The following is a 12,042-nucleotide window of genomic DNA, read 5'->3' as shown; positions in this document are numbered from 1 at the left end:
ACAGCTCGTGTGCACTGTTTACAATCAGAAATGCTCAAAGTTTTTGAATGGCGGGCCAAATTTGAAGTTTAAATGAGATTGCGGGCCAAATGTAAAAAATGTTTTTTTTATAATAACTTTATTTTAATTTAAAAGACTAAAAAATACAGTTATTTTTTAACATTTCCGTCATATAGAAATAAATGTTTTCATAGTTGAGCCAAAACAACAGACTAACATAAAAAATTAAAGAAAACAGAAAACGACAGTTGGCCAACAGTTTGTTTTTTTTTTTATTTTTTATTCTTTTTGGTATTTATTTGAAAAATTGTATTTATAGTTAAATGCACTAGAATCTTATTTCAGAATCTACGAAGAAATCCGGAATCGGTAAATTGGCCACGGAGATATTTCGGAACCCAGTGGGGTAGGTTTTTGTCCGGGTATGCAACCTAATCTACAAATCAAAGGTTATTATCATATTTTTTTTTAAACCGAATTTCGCACTTCACAGCGTTGATTGCTGGAAACATTCACCTACTCTTTTTGAAGAGTTAGGCTCGGTAGCGACGTATTTATTATTTTTAACAATCATTACTGTTAGCACTTTGCAGGTTGGCAAACCCCAGTGAGCTAAGCTCTTTTAAGGGATTTTGTTGCCATTAATTACAACTAAATTATTGCTATTCTTTAACTATTCTACTGTGGTTGCGTATATGGTGTGTTGGGCGACTGTTGATGGTTTGTTTGCGGTGGGTGGTGGGTGGCGGGTGGTAGGTGGTGGGCGGCTGGTGGCAGGCGGTTGTTGGTGGGCGGCGGGCGGTGGGTGGCAGTCGGTGGGTGGCAGTCGGTGGGTGGCGGAAACGAAAAAGCATAAAATTTTTTTAGTGTGAGCTTCTCGGTAGATAAAGTAACACTTTCGACTTGAGGTGGGCGCGCAGGGTTTTTTTTAAAGTTGATAAATGGAGGTGAGTCTTTACAGGTTTGTGGGAGGGCGTTGTATAGCTTGCTTCCGATGAACGCAATCTTCTTACGGCCGAATTCGGTTCTGGCTCTAACCAAATAGAAATGTCCAGCTTGTCTACTCGCACGACCTTCATGCATTCTTTGCCGGACAAGTGTAACGTCGGGAGAGTTGATGTTTTTCCGAATGTGCAATAACATTTGGAACTCGTGCATTGCTCGTACAGGAAGTATGGAATCTTTCGGATCATTGTACAAGAGGCGGGTAGGATAGAGGAAGGGTCTTCAGAACACGATTTTGAGGCATCTGTTTTAGATGACTTGCAGTTTTTGAAGGCACGATTCTTGGGCATGTCCCCAGTTGGTGATTAGGTATTGCAATCTGGAGTGGATCAGCGCAAAGTAGAGCTTTTTCAGCGCAGATGTTGGCAAGAACGATTATGTCTTCCTCAGCACGCCGCACAGGGATGACAGCTTGCGCTTCAGAAGATCCACGTGAGCTGCCCAACTCGTCGTGCTGTCCAGCGTTAGTCCAAGGAATTCGAAGCTGAAGACTTCCTCGACAACTCGGTTACAAACAATAACTGGTTCGTGAGCGGGGATCGGTATCCAGGGCGAGTGTACCAACATATACTTCGTTTTGGTGAGGTTCATTGACAGGAGATTGGAGCAGAAGTAGTCGTTGAGCAATTCAAGATCTGCCTTGATACTCTGTTGCAATTGTTCTACAACAGTAGCGTATTTCTCCCCTACTCCGTTATAGAAGATTGATGTGTCGTTGGCGAACAAACGTACCTTTCCAGTTAGGTTCAGTTTGGCCAGATCATTAATGAAAAGCAGGAACATGATCGGTCCAAGATTGCTCCCTTGGGGGACTCCGGTTGTTACAGGACCCAGTTGGCTACGAAATTCGCCAATAGCCACAAACTGAGTTCTGTTCTCCAGGTAGCTCTTAATGAGATTCAGGGCAACACCTCTTATGCCGTTCATCTCAAGCTTCTTCAACAGCAGATTGTGGTCGATCGTGTCGAATGCCTTTTTATAAAAATATATTTCAAACTCGTACCCATGTATATGTAGTGCTTATATAGTTAATATGCAGAGCACTCGCCGTTTATGTACCAATGCACTCTGCAAAAAACTATATGCTAAACTAATAGCGCCAATCATGATTTTCATTTCAGTGTTTATCGGTGTGAACAAAAATATTATTAATTTTTAATTATTTTTTTTAATGTATGTTTTTTTATTGTCAATCCTGTTACACACTAGTGAACAAACCACTTTTAATTCTAAAGTAAATTTAAAAAAAATGTTAACATTTCCAAATTATTAGATTTAAAAGTTTGAAAGTGCTTCTCTACGAAATCGGTCTTTTTTCTTCAATTTTAATTTTTGTATTTTTTAATCCGACTGAAACTTTTTTGGTGCCTTCGGTATGCCCAAAGAAGCCATTTTGCATCATTAGTTTGTCCATATAATTTTCCATACAAATTTGGCAGCTGTCCATACAAAAATGATGTATGAAAATTCAAAAATCTGTATCTTTTGAAGGAATTTTTTAATCGATTTGGTGTCTTCGACAAAGTTGTAGGTATGGATACGGACTACACTGGAAAAAAATGATACACGGTAAAAAAATTGGTGATTTTTTTATTTAACTTTTTATTACTAAAACTTGATTTGCAAAAAAACACTATTTTAATTTTTTTTTATATTTTGATATGTTTTTGAGGACATAAAATGCCAACTTTTCAGAAATTTCCAGGTTGTGCAAAAAATCATTGACCGAGTTATAAATTTTTTAATCAATAGTGAATTTTTCAAAAAATCGAAATTTAGGTCGCAAAAATATTTCAACTTCATTTTTCGATGTAAAATCAAATTTGCAATCAAAAAGTACTTTAGTGAAATTTTGATAAAGTGCACCGTTTTCAAGTTAAAGCCATATTTAGGTGACTTTTTTGAAAATAGTTGAAGTTTTTCATTTTTTTAAAATAGTGCACATGTTTGCCCACTTTTGAAAAAAATAATTTTGAAAAGCTGAGAAAATTCTCTATATTTTGCTTCTTCGGACTTTGTTGGTACGACCTTTAGTTGCTGAGATATTGCAATGCAAAGGTTTAAAAACAGGAAAATTGATGTTTTCTAAGTCTCACCCAAACAGCCCACCATTTTTCAATGTCTATATCTCAGCAACTAATGGTCCGATTTTCAATGTTAAAATATGAAACATTTGTGAAATTTTCCGATCTTTTCAAAAACAATATTTTCAAAATTTTCAAATCAAGACTAACATTTTAAAAGGGTTCGTTCACTATTACGCCCATTTAAAAAGTTAGTCTTGATTTGAAAATTTTGAAAATATTGTTTTCGAAAAGATCGGAAAATTTCACAAATGTTTCATGATTTAACATTAAAAATCGGACCATTAGTTGCTGAGATATAGACATTGAAAAATGGTGGGCTGTTTGGGTGAGACTTAGAAAACATCAATTTTCCTGTTTTTAAACCTTTGCATTGCAATATCTCAGTAACTAAAGGTCGTATCAACAAAGTCCGAAGAAGCAAAATATATAGAATTTTCTCAGCATTTCAAAATTATTTTTTTCAAATGTTGGCAAACATGTGCACTATTTTAAAAAAATGAAAATTTTTGACTATTTTCAAAAAAGTCACCTAAATATGGCTTTAACTTGAAAACGGTGCACTTTATCAAAATTTCACTAAAGTACTTTTTGATTGCAAATTTGATTTTACATCGAAAAATGAAGTTAAAATTTTTTTGCGACTGAAATTTCGATTTTTTGAAAAAAATCACTATTGATTAAAAAATCATAACTCAGTCAATGGTTTTTTGCACAACCTGAAAATTTCTGAAAAGTTGGCATTTGATGTCCTCTAAAACATATCAAAAAATAAAAAAAATTAAAAATAGTGTTTTTTGCAAATCAAGTTTTAGTGATAAAAAGTTAAATAAAAAAATCACCAATTTTTTTTTACCGTGCATCATTTTTTTCCAGTGTAGTCCATATCCATACCTACAACTTTGGCGAAGACACCAAATCGATCAAAAAATTCCTTCAAAAGATACAGATTTTTGAATTTTCATACTTCATTTTTGTATGGACAGCTGCCAAATTTGTATGGAAAATTATATGGACTAACTGCAAAATGGCTTCTTTGGGCGTACCGAAGCCACCAAAAAAGTTTCAGTCGGATTAAAAAATACAAAAAAAAATCGAATGACCGAAATCCTAGAGAACTGCTCACATATATGTTGTGCAGCATTTACTCCGACAAAGCAAATTCATTCAATTGACGTCCATTTTTTCCGTGCTCAAATAAATGTTTTCATCCAAGAGTTGCGTCGGAAAATGACACTCCCTAATTGCATCGCGAATCTGTCATCTTCATCTGACGTGTGCCTCTACTGTAATCGGAGTTTTATTTTCAAATTTACCAAAATCGCCTTGAATTTTTAAAAATTTCAAATTGATCTCAATTTTTGAGCTGTAAAAATGAAAATAACGGTATGTTTAGGTGCCTTATATGTTTAAACTATAGTCAAACGATTAATTTTTCAGGTGAATTGGCTACTTTCGGTGCTTTTTGCGACACTTTTGCCGGGCATTCTCTGTTTGCAGAAGGAGATGACCATAATCATTGCTCCCGGGGGGAAGGATTGCTTCCACGAAAATGGCCTCGCTGGTCAGATGGTGGATCTGGAGTATCAGGTTATTGACGGGTCGCACGGCGATTTGGACATCAGCTTTGATTTGACGGACTCGTCCGGGCGGTTGATATTTGCCGATTACAAAAAGTCCGACAACATCCACCGGTACAAGCTGCCCCAGGACACGGAACTGACGTTCTGCTTCAACAACGAGTTCAGCCGGATGAACAGCAAGACGGTCTTTTTCGAAATTATAATCGAACGCGAAGACGAGGACGCCGGATGGAGCAATTTCGACATCCTTGAAGGGCTTAGCCCAGAGGAATTTTACGACATGAAGGTGCAGGACATTGAGGATATTATAAAGGTAAACTTTGTGGTCTAAGATGCTTTAAGAAATACTGACAATTGACCTTTTTAGCGCGTTCGCAACAATCTGACCAAGGCGCGCCAGTTCCAGGACATGCTGCGGTCGCACGAGGCCCGCGATCGAAACATGGCCGAGGAAAACTACTTCAAGGTGAACGCGTGGTCCTTTTTCCAGATCATCATAATGCTCGGCGTTGGCTTCTGCCAGGTCGTGATGGTGAAAAGCCTCTTCGACACGGAATCAAAAGCGCACAAACTGTGGAGCAAAATGTAAGTTGGTCTTTACTTCCCGGCCGAATCTCACCGAGTTTTTTGCTACTCCTCTTCTTCCGAAAAACAATCGGTTTTAATTCTGCTCTCTGTCTCAGTCATATTTAACTTTTCCTGCTAGAAAAAAAAACAAACACTTTTCCCAGTAAATTTAAAATGTGCCATTGAATAACACAAAAAACGGTACGTTAAACGAACTCATAGCGCAAAGGATCTTGTCCAAATACCAAAGTTTTTAGCAGGTGAGCAATTCTCTACCAAAACCGGAAATGGATTTTATTTGTATTTTTTGATTTGGCTCAAACTTTGTGGGGGCCTTCCCTATGACCAAAGAAGCCATTTTGCATCATTAGTTTGTCCATATAAATTTCCATACAAATTTGGCAGCTGTTCATACAAAAATGGTACGTAAATATTCGAAAATCTGTAACTTTTGAAGGAATTTTTTGATCAATTTGGTGTCTTCGGCAAAGTTGTAGGTATTGTTAAGGACTATTTAGAAAAAAATAGGTACACGGAAAAAAAAATTTCCCGATTTTTTTATTAACTTTTTTTTCACAAAAACTAAAATTCCCAAAATACGTATTTTTTGATTTTCGAGATTTTTTGATATGTTTTAGGGAACTAAAATCCGCAACTTTTGAGCTATAGAGAAACATGGTCAAAAAATCTGCCGCCGAGTTATGATTTTTTGAAAAACTGGAGATTTTTGGAAAAAATCGAAATTTCATACATAAAATTTTTTTGACCTCATTTTTTTATGCAAAATTGAATTTGCAATCGAAAATTACTTTACAGATTTTTTGATAAAGAGCCCCGTTTTCAAGATATAGCCACCGAAAGTTTGATTTCAGCGAAATATTTGCAGTTTTTCGATTTTTAAAAGTAGTGACCATGAGTGACCATCCCTAAAAATATTTTTTTTTTAAAAGTTCAGAAAATTTTCTATAAAATTGTCTAAGAGACATCGAAGATTGGACCTCTGGTTGTTGAGATACAGCGGCTTAAAGAAAAAGAAACACGAAAATTGAAGTTTTCTAAGTCTCACCCAAACAGCCCACGATTTTCTAATGACGATATCTCAGCAATTAATGGTTCAATTTTCAATGTTAATACATGAAACATTCGTGAAATTTTCCGATCTTTTCGAAAAAAATATTTTGAAAATTTATAAATCAAGACTAACATTTCAAATGGGCATAATATTCAATGTTTGGCCCTTTTAAAATGTTAGTCTTGATTTAATTTTTTTCAAAATATTTTTTTCGAAAAGATCGGAAAATTTCATGAATGTTTTATGTATTAACATTGAAAATTGAACCATTAGTTGCTGAGATATCGTCATTAGAAAATCGTGGGCTGTTTGGGTGAGACTTAGAAAACTTCAATTTTCGTGTTTCTTTTTCTTTAAGCCGCTGTATCTCAACAACCAGAGGTCCAATCTTCGGTGTCTCTTAGACAATTTTATAGCAAATTTTCTGAACTTTTCAAAAAAAATATTTTTAGAAATGGTCACTAATGGTCACTATTTTTAAAAATCGAAAAACTGCAAATATTTCGCTGAAATCAAACTTTCGGTGGCTATATCTTGAAAACGGGGCTCTTTATCAAAAAATCTGTAAAGTAATTTTCGATTGCAAATTCAATTTTGCATAAAAAAATGAGGTCAAAAAAATTTTATGTATGAAATTTCGATTTTTTCCAAAAATCACAAGTTTTTCAAAAATTATAACTCGGCGGCAGATTTTTTGACCATGTTTCTCTATAGCTCAAAAGTTGCGGATTTTTGTCCCCTAAAACTTATCAAAAAATCTCGAAAATCAAAAAATACGTATTTTGGGAATTTGAGTTTTTGTAAAAAAAAAAGTTAATAAAAAAATCGGGAAATTTTTTTTTCCGTGTACCTATTTTTTTCTAAATAGTCCTTAACAATACCTACAACTTTGCCGAAGACACCAAATTGATCAAAAAATTCCTTCAAAAGTTACAGATTTTCGAATATTTACGTACCATTTTTGTATGAACAGCTGCCAAATTTTTATGGAAATTTAAATGGACAAACTAATGATGCAAAATGGCTTCTTTGGTCATAGGGAAGGCCCCCACAAAGTTTGAGCCAAATCAAAAAATACAAAAAATAAAAATGGTCGAAATCGGCCGGTTTTGTAGAGAATTGCTCAGGTGCGAGTGTGTCAATCGATAAATATACACAGCGTCGGTTTTTAGCACGTGGTGTTTAAATTGTAGAGAAAGTCCCTCTTCTTGAATTTCTATCTATCTGAGGTGTAAAATTGTCCAAAGAATCCGAAAATGCAGTTTTCCAGTTTTACATATGATACTTTTTTGTATGAAGCGTTGACAGTCACCAACCCAATACTTTCAAAAATTCTAAAATTTCAAAGTTTATCTAATTTTGCGCTGCATTGCTGAGGTAAGTCTTGTCATTGATGGAATTTCGGTACTGAAATAAACTTCATAAATCATATTTCTTGTTTACACGATACCTTAGACATAAATGTATTTTCATCTGTCTCAAAACACATATAAACCATAATCATTAGAGCGGGGAAATTAAATTTAAAAAAAATACGCACATTCACAACGTCAAATCCAACGTCGTCGGATTACTGTCCCGGCTGGAGCTGTCCGCCGAGCTGAGCGTTTCCTGCGTGTCCTCCTTGATCAGCCGCACGATGCTCGGGTCCTTCTTTTCCTTGCTCTTCTCGCGGTCCTTTTCGCGGTCCCGATCCTTGTCCTTGTTGTGCTTGTGTTTGTGCTTATGCTTGTGCTTTTTCTTGTCCTTCTTTTTCTTTTTCTGAAAGGGAGGAGATTTTGTAAGGGGTAAGGTCTGATTTTTGCGGAAGCGAATTTCTGGTCTTACCTTGCTTCCGTCGGATTTGCTGCTGACGCTCGGTTCGGACGCGACCGTCGGAACGACCGTTTCGGACGATTTGCTGCTGCTGCCGAACATGCCCGGCTCGAAGCCGGTCGGACCGGTGACGGAGCTGCTGCTCGGCGTGATTCCCGGCAGCGAGATCGAGTTGTCCGAGTAGAAGTCGGTTTTGGACTTTTTCACCGGCGGCGGTTCCGTGCTGACCATGGTGATGGAGTTTTGGTCGTCCAGGTCGACGATTTCCTCTTTGAGGTCGGACTGCCGGTCGACCATTTCGACGATTTCGGTCTTGATGTTGGAGTCGACCGTTTCGAGGATTATTTCGTCGCGGATTTCCTCCTCTCCGATGCCCATTGGCGAACCTTCGCGGCTCCGGATCGACGGGATGAGCAACTCCGTTGGGCCAATGTCGATCAGGTCGAGGGGTTTCACGTCCAGCGGGCTGAGCGAACGCTGGCGCTTCTGGGACATGGACTCGAGCTCGATTTCCGCCAGCTGGTCACGCTCGCGCTCGGAGTCGGTTCGTTCGCGGTTGGCCACGGCGGCGAATGACGAGGCCAGTTTCTGCGGCTTCAGGATCGAGGCGAGCTCCGGGTTGGGCAGACAGTTTGGCACGCGCGTTCCGTACAGCGTGTAGTACAGATCGACCATGTCGCAGCGGAGGCGCGTGTCGTGGGACAGGAGACCACTGAAAGAGGGGAGGTTTTAGTAAATAAGTTACCCAATTTTAAAATTGATTCTTACTTCATGTTGTTCCAGATGCGCAGTGCCAGCTCCTCCCGATCCAGCCGGTGTCGATTGCCCTTATCAAACGGAAGGTTCTCGATGAGCAACCTGCCCAGCCTGTGGCGCGCCATCGGATCCGGATCCGTCTCCAGCAGGTCGATCAAATTCTCCAGGTCCTCCCAGCGGCCGTCGATTTTCACATAGTCCACCAAACACTCCATGGCGGCCACCCGAACGTCAATGTACTGCCCGTACTCGGCGTAACTTCGGTAGATTTTCGGATTCGTGGGTAAGTGGCCACACTTTTGCAGCTTCCGGATCACCTTGAGGCACGCAATCGACACGGTGTACTTGTACGAGGGAAGGTGCTTCTCCAAGTTCAATATCCTGGTGACCTCTTCGAGGACCAACCTGAAAATGAAATTCATTAACCTTCGTACAACAAACCGGCATTCCCCGGCCAAAACTCACTTTGAATCCGCGGACAAGTTCTCCGACGTCAACGCCATTCCCTGGTGCACCATCGAAACTACCGGCGTGATCGAGTTCCCCAACGCCTCAACCAGCGCCGCCCGGTAGTAATTGTCCGAGTAGTGATTCTTGGTGTTATCGTTGTACTTGAACAAGTCCAGCAAAAACCGGATCACCTCCGGCGGACAGATTCCGTGCGCCGTCCGCAACCCCGCCATCGCCACCGGAATGGTCTTTTGCAGAAAGTAGTGCTGAAAGTTCGTGAAGTTGTTCTGCCTGATAATGTGCGGCGCCGAAAAGGAGCCGAAGAACTTTTTAAATATCGTCAACATGGCCGGCGGACCCTGCCACGAAGTGACCATCGAGTTGGCCACCTTGGTCAGGCAGAGCGCGGCCTTGCAGCGCACTTCGTAGAAAATCTGCTCGTTCTCTATGGTATCGGTGAGGGCGAGCCGAGTCGCCGGCGAGGCGTACCGTTCGAGGGCGGCGATCGAATCCAGCTGGGCGGTCACGTCGCGCTCGTGGCGCAGCTGGAACTGCCACTGGAAGTCGGGCTGCTCGATGTGAACGGAACGCAGCAGGGTCATCTCCGGGTCGAGGCGGATCCACAGCACGGGGGATTCGCTGGAAGGTGGGAATAAATGATACTTTCATCAACATTATACCGCCGGTGTGCCTTGCGAGCAAATGTGCTATGCAGGAAGGTATTTTCAATCGGGCTTCAATTTTCAACAGGAAATACATTAGATATACCAATCGATCAATTGGATCGATTGGATAGTCTAGATATCGAATAACTGTTCTGTCGTTGGTCTATGTGCCTTTCGAGCGATGATGCTATAGGAAGAGCACTTCAACAGTTTGGTGAAATATCTAGCACCAAATATTGACAAATTATTATAATAGGGTATATGGCCCTATTTTGGACCTACTATGCAAAGCGTCAACATATTTCGCATAGTTCTCAGGAACGGTCTAACTAATTTGGCTCGTTTCAGGATTGTTTTGTGCCTTAATTTATGCTTAACAAAGTGTACTATAGAAAATTTAAAATAATTTAACCATTCCATTGTAATAAGCATTTCAAGTGAAACATTTATGGATGCTTTTTGGACTTATTGAATGTATTTTGGAGACATCGCTGAACCTATTTTGGACCCACACTCTGATTGGTTGAAATTTGGACAACTCGAATTGCGGCGTGCGGCGGCAACACGCACACTTACAAAAACTCGGTTTGATAAACCAAAGGGCCTATCCACGATTATAATTTGTAAAATATTTATTTCAGAAATTAAACAATTATGATGAAACAATGGATTTGAATTTGAAAACGTGTTTTAATCATATTGAATGGAAACTCACGCATCTTTAGCAGGTCTCTGTCCTATTTACAATTTGCATATTCTTACGACCTAATTGTTCAAGCATTAGAACATAAAAGACAACCCGTTATTACTCGCAATAAAAACACCTTATCTTAAAATTAAATGAATGACACAGATACATAACAAGTTACAATGAAAAAAGGTTCTAGATTTTATGCAGAGCTTATGTTCAAATATTATTAAACAATAAAGAAATTTTAAAGGAAGATTATAGCTTGTAACTTGGTGTGAAACTTTCTCATCTGTCATGTTAAACTTTACAGTTGCTTGACAAAAAGTTTAACTACTTGCACTTTAAAAACAATCTAATATTTGAAAAAAATCTTTGTTTGAATACCAGGGTGCCTTTGATAGTCATAGTTTGTCTTGTTAAAAGCAGATTTGAGGTTTTCAAACATTATTTTTACTTCGAACTTACCATCACTTAGGTTGCTGATATAATTTTTAAGAAAATCATTTATGTCAATACTTAGTTAATTATGTTTATAAGCTTTTTAATATAATACATATAAATTTTTAGTAATTTTGTTTAAAATTCAGAACTTTGCCTGAAATTCGTTGAAACTAGTTTTGTTTATTAAATTATGGATTTATATAACATGTATAACTGAATTTAAAGAATGAATAAAAAGTTTTCACAATTTATATGAAATTTGTTTTACTGGAAATGCCTTTAAATTATGAGATTTTTTTTAAATTATGTTTCAAAAACAAATAATATTTAATAATATTTATATTACTTATTTTACCTTTTCCTAGTAGAAGATTAACCGAAGAATCCGAAAATGCATTCCGTTTTACGATTCAAAATCATGTTCATTGAAAAAATCATGACACGTTGAGAAGATGAAAATAATGCTATTTATCAACATTTTCTTAGTTATAGTTAACTAACTTTTTAAACTTTTCAAAATTTCATGAAAAGTTCTTCATGAGGTACTTTGAGCACTTCTCTACCACGATCAGTATGATTTCATACCATTCCGTACGTATTCAATTTTTACTCTTCATTTTGCGGAAAAATATCAAACCTATCAAAGTCAAATCATAAAATTCATAATGTTAACATCGCATTAACCTCTTATGCTTTTTTTTTCGAAGATTTTTATTTTTCTAGCTGGTTTAATTGTGTTTCTAACATGATTGACACGGTAAAATTTAAAATAAACCAACGCTGCCAATTGTGAAAAAATTGTTATACCTATATTTTCAAAAATTATATATAGATGAATATGCAAAAATCAAATAAAACTTACAAAAAATATATTTTCCATATGTATATTTCTCTGATTAGTTTGCAATACCAT

The 12,042-nt window shown here is 37.8% G+C and overlaps 2 protein-coding genes across 3 annotated transcripts in view; one reads left to right on the top strand and one right to left on the bottom strand.

The window, feature by feature from the left end:
* The first annotated feature begins 4,321 nt into the window (after window positions 1-4,321).
* Window positions 4,322-7,482, top strand: LOC120426141 (transmembrane emp24 domain-containing protein 1). 2 transcript variants are annotated; one of them, XR_008212584.1, is made up of 4 exons: window positions 4,322-4,475; window positions 4,530-4,985; window positions 5,040-5,499; window positions 7,439-7,482. XR_008212584.1 is itself a non-coding variant. In XM_052710862.1 (3 exons), the coding sequence occupies exons 1-3, from the start codon at window positions 4,464-4,466 to the stop codon at window positions 5,259-5,261; spliced, it is 690 nt and encodes a 229-aa protein (XP_052566822.1). In that variant the 5' UTR covers window positions 4,322-4,463; the 3' UTR covers window positions 5,262-7,482. The 2 variants fall into 2 exon arrangements, 1 of the variants encoding a protein (XP_052566822.1); XM_052710862.1 differs by having other exon boundaries at window positions 5,040-7,482.
* Window positions 7,483-7,742: 260 nt separating this feature from the next.
* Window positions 7,743-12,042, bottom strand: part of LOC120426133 (transcription initiation factor TFIID subunit 2) — a 7,558-nt gene continuing 3,258 nt past the window's right edge. The window contains exons 3-6 of the mRNA XM_052709894.1: window positions 9,348-9,971; window positions 8,895-9,287; window positions 8,139-8,838; window positions 7,743-8,072 (exon numbers count right to left, since the gene is read on the bottom strand). Of these exons, the coding sequence (XP_052565854.1) occupies window positions 7,854-8,072; window positions 8,139-8,838; window positions 8,895-9,287; window positions 9,348-9,971 (1,936 nt within the window). The 3' untranslated portion in view covers window positions 7,743-7,853. The remainder of the gene's footprint in view (window positions 8,073-8,138; window positions 8,839-8,894; window positions 9,288-9,347; window positions 9,972-12,042) is intronic.

This window comes from Culex pipiens, chromosome 3 (assembly GCF_016801865.2).
Source record: "Culex pipiens pallens isolate TS chromosome 3, TS_CPP_V2, whole genome shotgun sequence".
In the NCBI taxonomy this organism is placed as follows: Eukaryota; Metazoa; Arthropoda; class Insecta; order Diptera; family Culicidae; genus Culex; species Culex pipiens.
Note: the sequence above shows the minus strand (reverse complement) of the source record. Positions and strands in the feature narration are given on the sequence as shown.

Coding starts and splice junctions, on each gene's coding strand:
- LOC120426141 (XM_052710862.1), top strand. Junction 4,986..5,039: donor ACATTGAGGATATTATAAAG/GTAAACTTTGTG, acceptor TGACCTTTTTAG/CGCGTTCGCAACAATCTGAC.